Source organism: Phaseolus vulgaris, chromosome 9 (genome assembly GCF_000499845.2).
Source record: "Phaseolus vulgaris cultivar G19833 chromosome 9, P. vulgaris v2.0, whole genome shotgun sequence".
Classification (NCBI taxonomy): Eukaryota; Viridiplantae; Streptophyta; class Magnoliopsida; order Fabales; family Fabaceae; genus Phaseolus; species Phaseolus vulgaris.
Window position 1 is genome coordinate 31,920,069 of NC_023751.2, and position 20,169 is coordinate 31,940,237.

General features: G+C 32.7%; 1 protein-coding gene across 1 annotated transcript; it reads right to left on the bottom strand.

Annotated features, from left to right (window-relative positions):
- Positions 1-211: 211 nt before the first annotated feature.
- On the bottom strand, positions 212-12,942 carry LOC137821584 (repetitive proline-rich cell wall protein 2-like). The gene is made up of 3 exons (XM_068626241.1): positions 12,517-12,942; positions 5,980-6,666; positions 212-760 (listed from the first exon to the last, which is right to left on the bottom strand). Exons 1-3 carry the CDS (start codon positions 12,920-12,922, stop codon positions 441-443), a joined length of 1,413 nt encoding a protein of 470 aa, XP_068482342.1. The 5' UTR covers positions 12,923-12,942; the 3' UTR covers positions 212-440.
- Positions 12,943-20,169: the final 7,227 nt, after the last annotated feature.

Genomic DNA, 20,169 nt, shown 5'->3' on the forward strand with positions numbered 1-20,169 from the left:
CTACGTAACCATGAATCTCACCCGTATAACAATCATACAAACTTAAATATAATGGAATTATGTAACAAGTTGTAAGCACAATATGGTCACACTTTAGTACATACCAAAGAGAGACCTTCATTAACCACTGTTCTTCGGACACTGCCTAACAGAAATTTCATGCACCCCCGTAATTTTACGATTAAGAATTAAACAGCTGAGACAGTTAATATCATTAAAAGACTTTTCTATTCATAACTTGAAGCACTAATATTTGATCCCATTTTACATTTCATGCATACTCTTTGGCCAGAGACGGTAGAAAAAAAAAAGCTTGAAACGAGGAAACTAAGAGTAAACTTTTCTTTGTCAGCAGATGTATATTATGAGAGCATGAGAATGGAAGTAATAGCTATGCCTCTTATTTATTAAACACTTAGTACGTGTCTTATGATCATGCATCAGAAACGGGTGTCATCAGTGGGAGGATACTTTGGATAAGGTGGTTTCCCATATGGTGGGTTGTTAACTGGTGGCCCATAAACTGGTGGTTTCGGAGGCTGTGGGTTGAAAACTGGTCCCCTCGGAGGATTCTCATGTTGAGACTCATGCACAGGTGGCTTCTTGTACACTGGTGGTTTCTCAACTGGGGGCTTGTGAACCGGTGGCTTGTAAACTGGTGGTTTTTCTACTGGTGGCTTGTGGAGAGGTAGTTTTTCTGGTGGTGGCTTGTGGACAGGTGGTTCCTCTGGTGGTGGCTTGTGGACAGGAGGTTTATCTGCTGGGGGCTTGTCATAGTTAGCAAGCCCTTGAGGGGACAGGAGCAGAGCTGCAAGAAGCAGAACTAGGGAGCTTAAGGAAGCCATGTTCTTCATGTTTTAGGTACTGAATAACACAACAGTGCTTGGCTTTTATAGTAGTTGGAAGCCTTAATGATAAGTGCATGGCTGAATGTACTAGTTATTTCTATGATGCGGTGGATAGTTAGCACCTTTGGGAAGTGTTGAATTGGTATGATTATGTATAGGAGATGGTGTCTTGTTGTAGTTGCAAAGTTTGAAGTTAAAGGGGAACAGTGAGAAGTACATTGGGAACATATTTCTGATTTTCAACGCACCGACGAGGTTGTCCCCTTTAGTTTTGGGATAATTTGAGTTGCCTCACCGAATAATTGAATAGCATGGGAGAGTAGTAGCTACTGTGTCAGGTGTTGACTCACTGGTTACTAACAAAGAAATCGAGTCTTCACATGGGAGACTCAATTTATATATGCCAAATTAGGAGAATTTTCCGCAAGTGTTACGGTATTGGGAAATATTTTCTTCAATAACACCCTTTCTCTTTTAATTCCCCAAATAGCATTGAAATTAGATCTTGTGAAAATGCGGTTATGATGAAATCAAATTTTACCTATAATTTTTTTTTTACGATTAGAACCGGAGAAATCCTAAAAGCTTTAATATCTAGTTTTCGTCAATGTTCAAAATATATTAAGGGCAAAAGATCATTAACAGGTAATTCATTTTTAATCACGATTTATACGTTAATTTCGATCCAACAGAAACAAAGTTCATTACAAATATATAAGTAAGCACAATTTCTCAAAAAGGTATGTCATTATTACACTGAATACCAAACACCTACTTAAGTCTCAAATCATCTTTTGCACGTGTCATCCCAATCCAGAGCAAATGAAGGAAGAAGAGCTTGAGTGAAGGTGAGGAAAGAAGAGTGTATCGGTCGAGTCTAAGAAGTGGAAGAATGAACGTATATTGACCGACCGAAGCAAAGAAGTGAATTGTTCAGCCAATAGTTCTCTTAGTCCTTTTTGTACGAGAACAATTGATTTCTACCAGAAATATGGCAAACGATAAGATGTCTGAGGCCGAGTAGATGGTGGAAATGAAACACAAGAATGAAAAGGAAATTTAAGCTCTCCGAAAGGAGAATGAGGACATAGAGACAGCTGACCGAGGGCAATCCACCCCTGAAGCAACAACAACTCGATGTATCCCTCGAATGTCAACATTGTGACAAACCCTTGGTCCACCCGATTGATCATTCGACTACAATGTGCCCTCAGGGAGTTGAGCTCCCATGATGTAATCTGTGATGGGGTTCCTCCTGACGATCTCTAGAGTCCTGTTTGTGTATAACGATCGATTGAGTCGTGACTCCTCCTGCATGCAAGGGATTGAGAATCAATTGGTACGACAGAACCACTAATCCAGACAAGTACATCATGTCTACACTACTCAAATAAGTTTGTACACCTCAGACAACTCAGTGTTGTGTCGAGTCTTCCCCAACTCAACGTTGTGTTCATCAAACTTCCTCCTAACTCTATAAACTACTTCGAAACTTTGATGTCCAATTTTGGAACGCAGTTCACTACAAGATGACCACATTGTTGAATAAGAGCTTTGATGACTCCAAATATCCATGAATTGCTTGAAGGCTGATTGTAGCTTAGTTGTGTGTGTTCTGGGTAGTTTTGAATTTGTTAATTCACTCTTAGCAAGAATCCAAAGCTGGTTTAATTCAAATCTTTTTGAAAAAAGTGTTTTTATGTAGAAGCAGAAAAACAACCTGTTGTTTTATCGTTTCAATCGTTTGTTTCATACTTAGGTTTTTTGAAACTGGTTTTAGCAGGTTTAAATTTGGTTGACTTTGCTATCAAACCAATTCAATCGGTTATTTCGACAAAACAACCAACTGCTTTTTGAAATTTCTTAACAAAATTATGTTAAGTTAGTTAAATCTGCTTTAAATGATTTGAAATTGATTTGGTTTTTACAATAAATGTTTTCGACTGCTAATTGAAGTATAAATGTTCTGTTTTACGCTCCTAACATTAACACTTACAAGATCAGTTTGTGAAATCAAGTTTTCTCCAAGATTGCTTAAGGCTTTGGATATTTTTCTAAGAGTGGAGTAGAACTTGCTGTGTACTTTGATTTGATTTGTACTAGGTGTGATCAATCCTATTTCTTTCTTCATTTGTAATTATGTAATTGTGGTGTGCCAAAGGAAGTGTGTGTTCTTGCGGGGATCAAGATCACTTCTTTGGTGGTTGTGTGTTTGTAATATGGTTTTTGATTACTTAGTGAATACCCAGAGGTTTCCGGAAACTGGATGTAGCTCTTGGTGTAAGAGTGAACCCAGAGGTTTGTAATATCGTTTGTGTGATTCTTTCTCTCCCTTAACTCTTTTATATCTCTTTTAGTTGTTTTTATATTCTACTAATAAAGAATCGCAGAAACAACCAGTTGAATTTCTGGAATTCAACTAAAACTGTTTTATAACTTGTGTTCTTTCATTGTTTTGACTGTGATTATTCTTTGACTTTCTTCATGCCTTCAAACTTTGCAAAAACATGTTTAAAAACAATTCATCTTCCTCTTGTTTAACTGAAGGCCTTCAATTCTAACAATTGACATCAAGAATTAGGTTCTTAGAATGTTCTATAACCCAGTGTACAAGCTGTTTTAGATGGATTGGTATTTTGTTTGAGTTGAAGCGTCACTTTGAGCAATTCTGCTTACTCCATGGAACTCACAAACAAAATATGATTTGGAAAAGTTTATGAGCGGCTATAGTTTCGTATGTGTGTGAGCGGCTATAGTTTCGTATGTGTGGGAACAAAGGAATCTAATTATCTTTAACCAAGGGTTGTTGATGAGGAAAAAAATTTCCATATGGCACAGCTTAAATCTTGATTGTGGATACACGGCTTTAACTGAATCTCCACAAACTGGCACTTGAACCCTATGCAGTACATCAAGAGTTAGTCGTAATGGGAGGGGTAGAGCAATGGAGTGTGCAGCTGAGGTGACGAAACCTTTGCAGCTGACCAAGCACTGATGCTATATGGTGAGTAGGGGGGCGGCTTTTTTGGGTTGATGGGTCTGGAAAGGTGCTGGAAACTGGGGTGATATAGATCCCCTCAGGGAAGCTGTTGGGTGTATACTGGTATCTCTGGAGGTGCAGTAGTAAGGTCGGGGCTGGTCCAAACTGCTGCAGGCTCAATTTAGTGTATGTTCTGCAGAATCAATGCAGAACGTGGTTTTTAGCTAAGCTAGAGGTATGTGTAGCTAGGACTATGCAGAACCTGGCTGGTCTGCAGCTCAAGAAGCTGGTTATGATGAACCTGATTGGATTGCTCAAGTCATTCTGGAGATAAAGAAATATTGAAGAATGCTTATGCTGATGGCAGATTTGGCAAGCAGGTGTTGGGCTGGTTCAAGCAAATGCTGTAATTTCTTTCTTGGAAACAATTAATCAAACAAGATGTTTTGTATGGCCAAGGTGCGAGGATCTTATTATAGTGCATAATTTTGCAGCAGTTGAAGCTGAATTGTGTAAGAAATATAGGTGATCATGTTGTACCCTTGGTCAAAGGCACATAAACTCAAGTAGGAAAGGGAGGTGCAGTATCTGTCTTCTGTATGCAGTCCTATGTGTGCCTTTGGTTTTCCTCTTTGATTGGTGCCACAGTGCAGGAAAAGCTTGGTAAGCAGAGGGTCTAAGAAGAATGGTGTTGAGTTTGAAGAGGGAGAACTGCAGCACTTAGAAGGATGCAAGGATGGGTGGAGGAAGCAATACCGGCTTGGAGGATGTTGGAAATTTGGAGATCATGAAGGACAAATTCACAAGCATGCTTTGGAGCTTTACCTATCGTGTCTGAACAGCAAGATCTCCTGGGAAAAAGGGTAGCAGTAACCACAACTGCAACTCTTTTTTGTGCTCATATGAGAATGGCTCCAGTGTTTATTATGCCTCTGTTCTAAGCAGAACAAGCCATGACAGTCCCAGTTATGGGTGCTTATGGAAGCTCTGCATACATTAGCATATTGTAGTTGGTCTTGAAAGGTAATAAGCTGCATAATAGACGCCTAGAACACTGCTCCTGTTGCTGTTATTTTTTAAACAGGGGCGCTGCAGTTGTGGAGTTAGATAGAGGAACCGAAGGTGCAAGGTTTGGTCATGATCATTATTTTGCTATGCAGTTTCTTGGTTCTGTGTGTGTGCCAATTCAGTGCCTACTTTGTCATGTGGAAGCAAAGTAGGATGCTGTAGTTGGTTCTGGTATTATGGGATTATAAGTGCGGAATGTATATGAGGGTATTTTGTTAATTGTATTAGGGGTTGGAAGTTCTCTTTTTTCTCTTTATTCAATTTTTATGATAAAAGAACAAATTATTCTTTCAACATTAAAATAACGTCCATTCAGAAAATAGGAAGTTTTTTTGATAATTTAAAATCCACTTGTAATTGCATGTCATACTTCAATTTAGGTGCATGTTGCTTAAATAAATACAAAATAAAGAATTTTATTGACTACACTTCTCTCTCCATCTGCCTGCAGGCAATAAATTTCATGCACGTCCATTTGAAGAAATAGCTTAATATAAAACACATTGAATAACATTATATTCCCATGAATTTCTCCACATACTTATACAAGTAGAAAATTGAAAGGTAAAATAAGTAACTTTTTGTCACTATTTTTACAAATTATCGTTATATAGTTTCCATTTTCTTAGTTTCTACGGCATTACTAAAAGAATATATGTACATATCACTATTTAAGGGGAGGTAATTAGTTTAGGTGCCATTTTTTAATTAAGTAACTTTTTTCAAACACTGATAGTAAATGTCATCAGTCCAAATAAACTCTTTCAAATGAATTATCCGAAGCATATTATGATAAAATGTTTAGGCATTCATGCTATGATTAATAATATAAAGTTCTATTATTCATAATTTGAAGTACGAAGCACATGTTTTTCGGTTCTACATTATGCATCCATGATACTCTGAACTTGGCCATAGCAAGGCAAAGAAATGCTTTAAAAGAAGAACTAAGAGTAATCCTTGCCAGAATATGTAAAGTAAACTACACTCTTAGCGTGACAATGGTAGCTGTTACACCTCTTATTTTTGCGTATACTTAAAAACACCTTTCTGAACATCAGAAGTGGGTGGTTCAGTTAGAACCTGGAGGGTACTTTGGGTGTGGTGGCTTCCCGTATGGTGGCTTGTAAACTGGTGGTTTCTCTACTGGGGGCTTGTGAACTGGTGGCTTGTAAACTGGTGGTTTTTCTACTGGAGGCTTGTGAACAGGTGGCTTGTAAACTGGTGGTGACTTATAAACAGGGGGCTTCTCATATTGAGACTCATGCACTGGTGGCTTCCCATATGGTGGCTTGTACACTGGTGGTTTCTCAACTGGGGGCTTGTGAACTGGTGGCTTGTAAACTGGTGGTTTTTCTACTGGGGGCTTGTGAACAGGTGGCTTGTAAACGGGTGGTTTCTCAACTGGTGGCTTGTGAACTGGTGGCTTGTAAACTGGTGGTGACTTATAAAGAGGGGCCTTCTCATATTGAGACTCATGCACTGGTGGCTTTCCATAGGGTGGCTTGTATACTGGTGGTTTCTGAACTGGGGGCTTATACACTGGTGGCTTCTCTACTGGAGGCTTGTAAACTGGTGGTTTTTCTACTGGGGGCTTGTAAACTGGTGGTTTTTCTACTGGAGGCTTGTAAACTGGTGGTTTTTCTACTGGGGGCTTGTAAACTGGTGGCTTTTCTACTGGGGGCTTGTACACAGGTGGCTTCTGAATGGGAGGCTTGTAGACAGGAGGCTTGTCATAGTTAGCAAGCCCTTGAGGGGACAGAACCAGAGCTGCAAAGAGCAGAACTAGGAAGCTTAAGGAAGACATGTTGTTGATGTTTTAGTTGTTGAATAACACAACCAATGCTTGTTATTTATACTAGTTAGGGGACTTATACTGTTAGATACATGTCTCAGTCTATTCTAGTTATTCTATGACGCACTATCTATATACCTGTCTGTATAAGGTCAATCTTTGGTATGGATTTTCAATGAACATGTAGATGTTTTTGTCTTTTTTTAGTTGCAAAGTTGGAAATTAAAGGTGAACAATTATCTTTTTCACTTTCCAATGCACCGACGTGCTACTTCCTTTGGAGGGACTTAAAATTGTGGGGTTAGTAGTTCCATAATTGAGTAATAGCTAGTTTCAGTTTTGCTTCTCGATCGCTTTAGTAATAAAGAAAAAGTTTCTTCACAGGAGACACTGAATTTAGATGTGTTTGGTTGGTAAAGTAAGAGTGGTGTATTATAAGGAAAACTACATCTAAAATGACTAAAACAGAGTGTAGTACATTACTCTTGTTTTTCTTTTTTCAAGAAATAAACCCACCACGGGAATAACTATTGGAAAAGCAAGAACTTGCATCGATGTAATGTGAACGCAACTACTAACATCAGTTGAAAACTAAGGCACATATATCTGCATACTACTATGGCTGCAACCATATATTTGGCCAAAAAATTGCAGTAAGTTGTTGAGTAGATTCACATGGTTTGATTCCCTGTTTAAGTTGGTCAGCAAATTTCATTATTTTCAACCATTTTGCTAGAAAAGTCCACACACGAGATTGATAGCGGAAAAGTGCACACCATAAATAAAAAAACAACTGTACAGAACTAGCAAAGGTTTTTGTCCGAAAATAGTGTAATTTTTTCACAAATTACTATTTGGTAAATATTTTTTTATAGAATTGAATAAATGGTACACTGTTTTTGGACGATTTTAAAGTTAAAGTCTATTCCATGAATACAACTTTTAAGTTAAAAAAACTCAACGTTGAAATTGTACCTTAATTGTATAACTTTGCCGATTTCAATAATACTCGATGATTTTCTAAAATTAACTTTGAGTAAAGTAGTATTATCATATAATTTTATGTAAGATAACACAATTGAAATTGTAAAAAACTAAAATTTACTTGAAATCGTAATTTTAAAAAAAAAAGTGTACTTTCATAAAAAAAAACCTAACAAATATCCATATATATATATATATATATATATATATATTTAAAATATGGACATTTCAAGAGTTCAGGAGTGTTTCAATCCTTTTACAACAACAAAATATCTTCATCTGTAAGTAAAGGTTTTCCACAATATAACAGTCAAAACTACACCAGTAGTATTGTTGTCATGACAACACAAACACTAGCTTCCCACCTAACAATTTTAACCCATGATTGGTACATTCCTAGTCATTCTTGCATGATAATTTGGAACTGCAAACCCATACTCGACCCATACAATTGGTCAAAAAACTGCATCCAAAGTTGCATTTTACACTAGAAAAAGCTACTTATAACGATGGTTCTTTAACAACACCTTTTCCATAATTATTACTCATGAAACCACAATTGTCCTTCCCCTCCAATCACCTAGTTTTTCCATAGCTATGTGTCTTCCATCCAAGAGAATAACATATATCCCACGACCAATTATGCCTTTTGAACAAGATTAGATTACCTCATATAAGATGTGCAACATAATAATGCTTCCTTCATAATTACCCTCATATTCATCAAATCCAGCCATTGAACCTGAATTATGTATTGAGGGATCTGTATAATTCCATTAAGAAGGTCATCAACTTCTATGTTAAGGTCGTCCTTGCACCTCAAACCAATTTTACACCTTCAATCTACCTTTAATATTCACTTGTAGTGGATCTGGTCCACCACACAGTTGCTGCATTGAATCAAGCACATCTAGACTAGACACAAAACAACTGCTACTTTGAATCAAACACACCTCCCTTGGCAAAACCAACGAGCAGGATCATTGAGCAGAATCTTCTCCCAATAAGTTAGCACGCCTTCCAGTGTTGGTTCTACGGTATGCAACATTGTTGTCTTGTTGCTTTGACTTTTACACTCGAGCTTGTTTCCTTCGCAACTTCCTTCATCCTTCCTCCCTTCCTTCTATATTCTGCCATTCTTTTCCTCTGTTAAGCATAAACCATTTGTTGGGGTTTTCTGCATGATACTACACATTCTATTTGCTACCATCAAATCTCCATAAGTACATGTAGTTGTTGCCTTATTCTTCTTCCTTTGTCTGCTGCAAGAAACCAACCCCTTTTCTCTTCCTAAACTTGTAGATTTAGATTTTAAGTCAGTGCTTTCATCTATTCCATTATTTTATTTATCTCTATATAAAATGTTTGTTGTGGTGTTAAAGGAGATAGAGAGAATTCAGAGGAATTTCTTATGGAGGTGGGGTTCTAAAGGGAGGAAGATTGTTTGGGCTTCTTGGGAAAAATATTTGCGAGTCTCGTGAGGCTGACGGTCTTGGAATTCTTGATCTAAGAGTTTTCAATGTAGCTTTATTAGAAAAATCGATTTGGTGTCTGGGGACGGATAAGGGCGACTTGTGAAATGATATTCTTGAGTCTAAATACGGAGGTTGGAGAAGTTTGAGAGAGGAAGGAATAATAATATTGTGCCCCTTTGGTGGAAAGACTTGAAGGAGGTTTGGATTTTGGAGAGTTGGGGAAGGAGGTTTGAAGATCGATTCAAGTGGAAGGTTGGTAACGGGAAGGAAATTATTTTTTGGGAAGATCATTGGGTGGGTTGTGGTGATTTGTAAAGCGTTTTTTCGAGGTTGTGTTCCTTGAGCATTTCCCTGAATTCTAAGTTGGTTGAGTTTGGGTATTGGATTAATGGTTCTTGGGAGTGGAAATTAGCTTGGAGAATGAGTCTGTTTGAGAAAAGGGTTTTGGAGAGCCAACTTCTTCAGAAGCTTCAAGGGTTGAGGGTTGAGTTGGAAATAGAAGATAGTTGGGTTTGGAAGGATGGTGATTTTTCAACTTACTCGGTTAATTATGCTTACGTTTCCTTAAGGGGTGAACTAGAAGGGGAAAACACTTCCGTGTACAAAAGGTTTTGGAGGATTAAGGTTTTTCCTTCAGCCCATGTCACATCTTGGAGGGTGTTGGAAAATAAGATTGCCACTAAGGCCAGTTTGGAAAGGAGAGGGGTAGCAATCGAAAGTAGTATGTGTATTATGTACAGGGTGAAAGAGGAGTAGTCTTGTCGCCATTTGCTTTTTAGCGCATAATAGCTTGGCTTGTTTGGAGTCAGTGTTACACTTGGTTGGGTTTGGCGTCTGTGGATCAGTCTGATTCTTGTTATCATTTCTTACAATTCAGGATGTGTAATGCATCTGAATCTTTGGGGGACTATTTGGATCGTTGTAATAAGTGAGATTTGGAAGCACGGGAACAAGGTCATTTTTAAAGGGGGGGATGGTGGATGTTTCAAAAATGTTCACTCTTATTCAATCAAAGGTTTAGTCTTGGGTTGCTTTCAAGGTACCCTCAGCTTGTTTTTCTTATTCTGACGGGTGTCTTGATCCTTGGTTTGTATGAATTTGATTTAGTGTTGTTTTTTGTAAACTATATATAACATGACAGTAATAAATGTGTTTGGCCCATTTATACATAGGTTGGGGTGAATAAATGTGTATAGGCATTGTTTGAACTGTTAGATCAAGTTGAAGATGCTCTAGTTTGCAACAATAACATTTATTCCTTTAAAAAAAATCAAGTTAATAAGCTCCCTGTCAAAGTCAAACCTACCGTAGAAAGGACCAAATCACATTTACCTAAAGAGGTTGTCGATGTCTTCTTCAATTCTAATTATTTAGTTTTGGAGGATATGATTTTGGAACTAAGTTTTGTTTTAATGGTCTTTTGGTTCACAGACCCTTTCAGCTTGAAAGATCCCCATTCTTGTTTTGTCAAGAACAATGGGATTAGAATCTCCATCCCAGAGCTGCTAGCAATAAAGGTTGGGACTTTGATATCAGGGTTATTTCCCTTATAGGAATTGTAGCATTGTTGACATTAATGGCAACATAATTGCCCAGGTACACCATTTTTCAAGAAGTTTTTTTTGTAATGTGGTGGTGAAACCTGGGATGGATCAAACCTTTGTTTTTGGAGTCATCGCACTTGATGCAAACCCACAAAGACCCCAAAACCAAGTCCATAAGAAGATGACCAAAGATGTCAACTATGAAGGTTCATCTCAACAATCAAAGGAAGAATCCATCAGTAGCAGGAATGGACAAGGACCGGAGCACCTAAAGTTCTTCCTGCTAGTCTTCTTAATTGTTTAGAATATTTTGTAAATTAGTTGGGCTCACATGAGGGGTCCAACTAGTAAAGAATAAACAATAGTACGTCTATATAGCAATATTAGGAGGTGAAGACATAAGAATGGGTCCATAAGAAGTCCATTAGGATAGAAAGGAAACCTAGTTTCTAGAATGTATATGATGGTGCGGTTGTGATTATAGTCAACACCCTAAAACCGCACCACTTTATGCTTGCCTATTCTACCCTTTAAGCTTGCTTTCCAAGGCTCCCAAATCTATAAATAGGAAGACCTATCTCATGTATTGACATGTTGAATGAAGACTAAAGTTACTATACACATTGTGTTAGCATTTGTGAGCATTGTCTCTAAACAATTGGTTTTATCTTGTGAGTGTTGTGAGCTCTCAAGTGGCGCCATCTACACTTATCTTGGATTCGATTCACCATCCAAGTGGCGTGCTCATTCACAATTCCACCACTCCTAAGTTTCCTTTCACTCATCTTTTTCCATTCCATTTCCAATCCAATATCAATTCCAAAATATGTTTTGTTCTGTTGTTTCCTTGTTTTCAATTCGGTCCATAGCATTGCTCACTTTGTGTTTGCTTAAATTCCGCACCTAATTGTCATTCATTCTCACCATTGAATTGTGTTTTTCCTTTGGCCTTATGAAAGAAAATATTAATATTTGCATTGTTTTTCCTTTGGCCTTATGAAAGAAAATATTAATATTTGCATTATGACAGTTGTAATGGTTATTATAAATGTCATATCATACCGTATTAAGTAATGTTTAAAACTGTCGTTATTTCCACTAAAATTTGTTTATTCAGTTTCAAAATTACGATATTTATAACCAATATATTGTGTTATATGACATCTGCTACAACGGTTATCAATTGATCGTCATATTAAACTTTGTGACGGCAAAAAATTTAACGGTACACGATACTGCCATATACGTATAATGTGGCAGTTATAAACGTCAAATAATACGAAAATAACCGTCTATCACATAATTTATTTTTTTTAAGTAAAATAGTTATGTTAAAGAGTATAGATGGAGAACTTTCTAGCATATATAGCCTTAAAACTTTCTGAGTCAGTCCAATCTCCTGCAACATAACTTTACGTTAATTTAGGTGCATGCACTTTAGTAAATACCAAACAGAGAGACTTTCATTAAGCACTGTTCTTCAGACACTGCCTCACAGAAAATTTCATGCACCCCCGTGGCACGACAACAACCTAGGATTCATATTTAAGTTTTACGATTAAGAATTAATCAGCTGAGACAGTTCATATCATTAAAAGACTTTTCTATTCATAACTTGAAGCACAGATATTTGATCCCATTTTACATTCATGCATATTCTTTGGCCAGAGACGGTAGAAAATAAAGCTTGAAACCAAGAAACTAAGAGTAAACCTTTCCTTGTAAGAAGATGTATATTATGAGAGCATGAGAATGGAAGTAATAGCTATGCCTCTTATTTATTAAACACTTAGTACGTGTCTTATGATCATGCATCAGAAACGGGTGTCATCAGTGGGAGGATACTTCGGATAAGGTGGTTTCCCATATGGTGGGTTGTTAACTGGTGGCCCATAAACTGGTGGTTTTGGAGGCTGTGGGTTGAAAACTGGTCCCCTCGGAGGATTCTCATGTTGAGACTCATGCACAGGTGGCTTCTTGTACACTGGTGGTTTCTCAACAGGGGGTTTGTGAACCGGTGGCTTGTAAACTGGTGGTTTTTCTACTGGTGGCTTGTGCAGAGGTAGTTTTTCTGGTGGTGGCTTGTGGACAGGTGGTTCCTCTGGTGGTGGCTTGTGGACAGGAGGTTTATCTGCTGGGGGCTTGTCATAGTTAGCAAGCCCTTGAGGGGAGAGAACCAGAGCTGAAAGAAGCAGAACTAGGGAGCTTAAGGAAGCCATGTTCTTCATGTTTTAGGTACTGAATAACACAACCAGTGCTTGGGTTTTATAGTACGTAGTTGGAAGCCTTAATGATAAGTGCATGGCTGAATGTACTAGTTATTTCTATGATGCGGTGGATAGTTAGCACCTTTGGGAAGTGTTGAATTTGTATGATTATGTATAGGAGATGGTGTTTTGTTGTAGTTGCAAAGTTTGAAGTTAAAGGGGAACAGTGAGAAGTACATTGGGAACATATTTCTGATTTTCAACGCACCGACGAGGTTGTCCCCTTTAGTTTTGGGATAATTTGAGTTGCCTCACCGAATAATTGAATAGCATGGGAGAGTAGTAGCTACTGTGTCAGGTGTTGACTCAGGGTTACTAACAAAGAAATTGAGTCTTCACGTGGGAGACTCAATTTAGATATATGCCAAATTAGAGCATCATTTGAATATGTATAATTTTGTTGCTGACTTGTTATACACTTCTACTTTAAGTTTACATCTAATTAATGGTAATATATAAGTAAAACATTACTTAATGATTTAGTACAATTTTTTATTTCAAGAAAGAAACCTACCACGCAAACCTATTGGGAAATGGATAAGAGGTTGGGTGTTCACTCCATCAAAGTTGTTCCTGCACTCCATCAATATTCTAGAAATACTATTTTACCCATTTTTTAAATTAATATCCGAAGATATAATTTTATTCCTTTTTTAAATGATTTCTTAGCTTTTCCGAAATTTTTCCAAAACACCTTTTCTGGAATTTATAAATATATTCTGAAAAACGTTTTCTAAAGATTTCAGAAAGCATTTTTTATAAAAGATTTTTGGAATAAGATTTTTAGAACGTGTATAACATGTTCTGGAATGTGTTTTTCGAAATAAATTTCTAAAATATATATTTTGAAAAAAATTCTAAAAGGAGACTGAATTAGATGGGATTGTGATCTTTTTACCTATTTGATGGGGTGCAGGAAAAACTTTGTAGGAGTGCAGGAAGAAACACGTAAAAAGTTTAAACTAAGGCCCATATACGCATCTTTAAACTGCTGTAGATGAAAGCGTGCAACATTTGACTCAACCAAATTCTTTTCTACCATTCTTATCTTCCTCTAATATATAAATTTATTTGTGCTCTATATTAATTGAAATGCGTATTAATAGAAGGATTATGTATTGAATTGATTCGTGGATTGTGTATAATATTTTTTTACATTCATTTATATTTTGACGAAAATTTATTTTAATAGTTTATTTTGATATTTATTATTTATGTGATAAATTCTATGACTCTATTCTGTATACCAGTGTGTTGATATATATATATATATATATATATATATATATATATATATATATATATAATTTATCACTGGAGGGTCTCTCGTTTATCTAGATTATATGATATAGTTTTTGTTTTATGAGAATATACAATTAATGTTTATAAATTAAATTTTAATTTCTAATTATAATAAAATAATTTAATAGGTAAAAGTAATAATTATTTTAGTTTATTTAATTAGAAAAATTAATTAATCAATAAAAGATTTATATAATGTTAATATATATATATATATATTAAAATGAAAAACAAAATTATAAAAAGTTGGTAGGACTGACCCACTTAAGCCATGTTTCTGTAGATGAATGACGGGCAGGTTAAATTTAAATTGTTTCTGGGTATCTATATTTGGGGTATTTATTTAAATATATGTTCTTTTATCCATAGTAAATTTTTCTTACTAATGTTCACATGTATAGATATTTTTTATTATGGTTATAATTGCCTCTAACATAATTATCAAATTTTTAACGATTTCTCATAATTTTGTCTACTACCAAACCTTTTTATCTTGATTTTTTTATGACAACAATTTATTTCTTTTACTCCAATAATATATTATGTTAAATAATTAATCAAATAACATGAATTAATATAACAATTCAAAATTTAGTTTTCAAAAAAAATAAATTTTAAACGTGATTAAGTAAAGTCTGGCTAGAATACCAACTAGAATAATTTTGTTTTTAATTTTTTTTTATTAAAATAAAGAAAAGAGAATTTTGAATTTTTAAAAAGTAATTAAAAAATTATTTTAAAAAATAACTATATATATTATAATAATTAAAAAGTAACCATGTGAAGAAATAATTATTTATAAAAAATATATTTTAAGGAATAATTATTTAGAAAAATATGTACGTAAGGAAACTTTGTTAGAAAAATTAACATTTATAAATTTTGAAATAATTTATTTTTTTAGTCCTGCTTTGAAAAAATTAATAGAAAAAAGAGAAAAGAAATATTTTTTTAAAAAAAAAAATAAAAGTGTTTTATATAATTTAACTTATTGATTTGTGAAAAATAGATATAATAATTAAAGTATTCACAAATGGACGCTCATGTTTTTACATAACTATATTTTTATTCAAAATATTTATTTTTTAAGCTAACATTTTTTATTTCAAAATTGCAAAATTTTAAATTTCTATTCCCTTATTTTGAAATATAAAAAAATCAATTTAGAATTCAAGTATCCGGATTGAATTCTAGCTAGTATTCTGGCTAAATTTAATTCAATTACGTTAAATGAATCATAATATTTGAATAATTTTAATAAATATGCTGTTGGGGGTAAAAAAATTAAAATGTGGTATTCTGAAGAGAAAAAAAATCTTTTGACTCAGGGTATTTATAAAGTTTCGGTTTTTTTGGCATGCATATGAATGTTCTTGAGTTAGATTATTGAGTTTTAATTAGCACACCCATTTTTAATTGGATAAGATAATGATCACAAGAAGAAAAATTACTAAGAACTAAAACTTTGTTCTTGTAATTTTAATTTCAATTTTATTTCCACTTGATCTATTAATTTTTAATTTTTTTAAATTTTAATTTGGTCTTATTTCTCGATTAAGATAGGTTTTGACTGTTAAAAATTATTCTATTTAAATTGTGATAGTTTTTTTCTCATTTAAGATAAGCAGGGGAATTGAAGCAAAAATATTGATCTGTCCAGCACATACCAAATGATATAGACGTGTTAACTACCAAAGATAAATATAAACCAAAAAGGAAGAAAAAATAACAAAAGACAAATTACAAAATTAGATGTATTGTAAGTCAAAAATAATAATTACTTCTTATATATATATATATGATCAATTTTTTATTTGATTGTCATTGCTTTTAAATATGAAGTTGCATTAAAAAGTTTATGAAACTAAGTCGTCAATTATTTTAGTTAATTGTTCAATATATCAAACACAAATTTTATTTTTTTCAACCACATTAATCAATAATTAAACTTGATAAAGTATTGACAATTTATCACTAAAATAATATTTTCTAACATTTAATTTACAACTTCATATATTATTATTTTATTATAATGTTATATTTTTATTATTATAATAGAATATTTTATTATAAAAACAATTGTCAAGTGAATATAAATAACTAAAAAAAGACAGTTTAAAAAACACTTTTCCAATACATTAATGTGTTGTTTGAAAAAGAAACTCACTTGACAAAAGGTAGCAGTCTTGTCAGCATAGCATATGTTTTACACTAAAATCAATCACGTAACTTAAAAGAACATAAAAAAAATGAAAGTTTGGCAGAAATTGATGCATGTAAAAAAGTGAATCCATTTTTCTAAAAGCAAACGCGTTCAAATTATTCTTGTCCCAACACAAGTGTGTGGCGAATTGTAATCCGCAATGATATTCTGAGACAAAAGTCATAAAGGTTTATGTTTTCCACAACACATCAAATGATAAAGACATGTTAACAAACAAAGACAATTATATACCAATAAAAGAAGAAGAAGAAAAACAGCAGGCAAATGACAAAAACTACTTGTATTATAAGTCCAAATGCCTAATTTTAATTTGAAGAGTTAAAACCTATTGGGATAAATTCTTTCAGGAAAAATTTTAAGAAAAAATAGGAAAAATATACACTTCAATGTTATATGAAATTTCAAAAATTGAAAAATTATATTTTTACGATAAGTATTTAATATTTTATAAGTTAGAAGATTTTAATATTTTGAGAATAAGCTAACAAATTATAGTTTTTTTTTTGAAGTATTGAGTTTAATTTAGTAGCTTAAATATTTGATAAACTATAAGATAAGATAAATTAGATTGAAGTAATAACTTTTGTGTGACGAGGAGAAAGAGCTACATAATAAGAAAACTAGTATGAACAACATATAAAGGGATCATCATCTGAATCAAGTAAGTTATTTTATATAAGTATCATAATATAGTAAGATCATTAAAGGCTTAACTAATCATGTGAAAGAGAGTTTAATATTAGAAGAAATGTAATTTAAAATCTATTTACGAGATTTTTTTATGGATAATAACAAAATTTACTATTCATGAACTTTAATTCAAGGAGAAGTTTAATTCTACTTCATTAAAAACCTTCCAAGTGTAATTTACTAAATTATATTTTTACTGATTACCTGGAAGATTTATCTTTTAGAAATTAACCACTGAAGCCTCAATTCAATTGGGATCAGAATATCAAAATTATGATCCAAATTGAGAGAAGTGTAATTATAATGAATAAATAAGAGCATGTTTGTAAGATGTGAACACACACTATTACAAGAAAAACAACGAGATTAAAAGAGAGAAGAACAACATTGAATCAATACATCAATGTTCAAAAGTAATCAAGAGAGGGTAGGAGGCAATTATTATATTCTTCTTATCGAGTGCGGTGTCCCTAACCCATCATTCTATTTTTATTTTTTATTTTTTATTTTTTTTATAAAAAACTTTCATGTTAGGCATCACTATGCTAATTGACATTTCAGCTAGGCTGACACTTTAAGTAACAACAATCATTTGCCATCACATGAAAAAAGTATTATTAAAAAAAAGAAAAGAAAGAAAATACAAAAATATGGAAAGACTAGACCAAAACTCATATATTAACAAAAACGATACATAGGTAGACTATACCTATTAATAAAGAATTCTAAAAACAGACTAGATGGAAACCTATTATACAAATGAAAGGATTCTCTATGAATAAATCATAAATTAGCCAACTTATCAGTACACACATTCCCTTCACGAAAAATATGAGTAACCCTAAACCTGATTTTTCCATAGTAATTAAGACAAGTATTCCATCGATATGAAGCATCCAAGGAACATTTGTCCTAGCAGTAAACACAACACAAATCAAGGCAGAGTCACATTCCAGCCAGGCATTAGTAAGACCCAACTTTTGAGCTTCCTCCAAAGCAAATATAACTTCATAAAATTCAGCAACCAAAGCAGTCTGAACGTCAAGAAACGTAGAGAAAGCTCTAATAAACTTCCTCATACTCCCACGAAAAATACTTCCACAAGCGGCAAGACCTGGATCCATAACTTCATTATTCTGCTTGATTAGTGTATAATTAACATGGGTAAGGAACTTTTCATTTTTTGTCTTGATTTTTTGTCTTGATCAAGTGAGACGTTCTCAATTGATACGTTCTCAATTGATACTTTTTGACTTAAAAAATATATTCTCAATTATCTTATATTTAATGTCGTGCTATTTTGAGGGAGGACAAATTTAAATTAAATGTAGTTGAATGTTGAATTGAAGAATTTCAATAAATAAAAATTGATAAGTTCATTTATCTTTTGATGTAAATTGTTGCACAAAAAAATTATGGTAGGTTGATTTTATGTTTTACTTTGTTGACTCTGTTTTAAAAAATATATAAATTAAATTATGTGTAGTTGAAAGTTGAAACAATGATTAAAGATTTTTAGTGTTGAAACTTTAGGCTTGATGACTAATGTACAAATTTTGAATATTAATATTTATATATATGGATGTGATATAGTTTACGTCCTTTAAATTTGTATTTCACATATTATTTATTTATACAATTAGCTAAATAAACTAAGTCAATCATCTTATATAAATTATCTTTATATATATATATATATATATATATATATTTATATTTAGAGAGAGACTTTTTAAATTTTCACTCTTTTAAATTCATCATCATTTTATTTATCTCGAAATTAAATTTTAATAATGTGTTGAAATAAATAAGGAGGAGATATCTCAATTTACTTATTTTTTATAAATCCAAAATATAATTGATATTATGTTTAAAATGTTATTTCTTATAAAATTTAATTATAATATAATTTATATATTAGTTTATTTGTTTATAATAAATTTTAGGATTAATTCACACTACAAAGAAAAACATGAAATAGAAACCAATTTTTAGATACTAAAATAATTAATTGCAATAGTAACTAAATTGGAGATCATTTTAGAAACTAAAAAAAATGGTTTCTAAATTAGTTTCTATTATTGTTAAATAGTTTCTAAATTTGTATCTAATTAGCAACCAAATTTTTAACTACCAATTATTTAGTTTCTAAATTTGGTCTTTAAAATTTTAATTGCTAATTAAATATCAATTTAGAAACTATTTAACAATAATAAAAACTAATATAGAAATGTTTTTTTTTAATTTTTAAAATAGTCTATAATTTAATTACTAATATAATTAATTATTTTAATATTTAAATTTAATTTTTATTTCATGATGTTTTTGTTGATTATTTTTATTCAAAGGTTGCACCGAAAATTACGTATATATGTAGAATATATGGTTACAGTTATCAATAAAAAAACACTTTTGGTATATTGAATAGGGACACTAGTTAAAGTTTTTATTTTAAATTAGATAATATAAAAATATATACCATTAAAGATAATTATTTTTTTATAATTAAATTATTTATTAAAATATTGATGGACACAACTATTCACCGTTTTTATCTTTTAAACGTGTAAACCATAATGATTAAGTTATTTTATGTATAGAACAGTTGAAAGAGAAATATTCAACTTATTCACACTGAAGATCTCGACATATTATTAATCATTATTTCACTTTTAGCATAGAATAAACCTTGCCTGCCTAGGGAGTAGGCACGGGTAGGTCTCCAATATTTTATACTACCCTACAAATCCCCTTTTATTTTTATTCTTTCACAATCATATCTTTGAAATTAAAATTTTAAAAATAAAGTATGTTTCACTACTTATGTTAAAGTTAACAAAAATTATTAAAAGGGAAATGAGTTCTTAAAACCTATCATGATTTACTTTTTCTCATACATTACTTTTTAAAACTTTTTACAAAATAATTTTTTTAACTTTTTAATGATTTCTTAAACTTTCTTATTATAAAAGAAGACAATAAAACGAAGAAT

Excerpts from the sequence above, each read along its gene's own strand:
- LOC137821584 (XM_068626241.1), bottom strand. The coding sequence starts at position 12,922 with ATGAAGAACATGGCTTCCTTAAGCTCCCTAGTTCTGCTTCTTTCAGCT. Across the intron at positions 6,667-12,516 it reads TCCTCCCACTGATGACACCC|CTCTGGTTCTGTCCCCTCAA; the intron begins GTTTCTGATGCA and ends TGCTCTTTGCAG. Across the intron at positions 761-5,979 it reads ACACCCAAAGTACCCTCCAG|CAGATAAACCTCCTGTCCAC; the intron begins GTTCTAACTGAA and ends ACAAGCCCCCAG.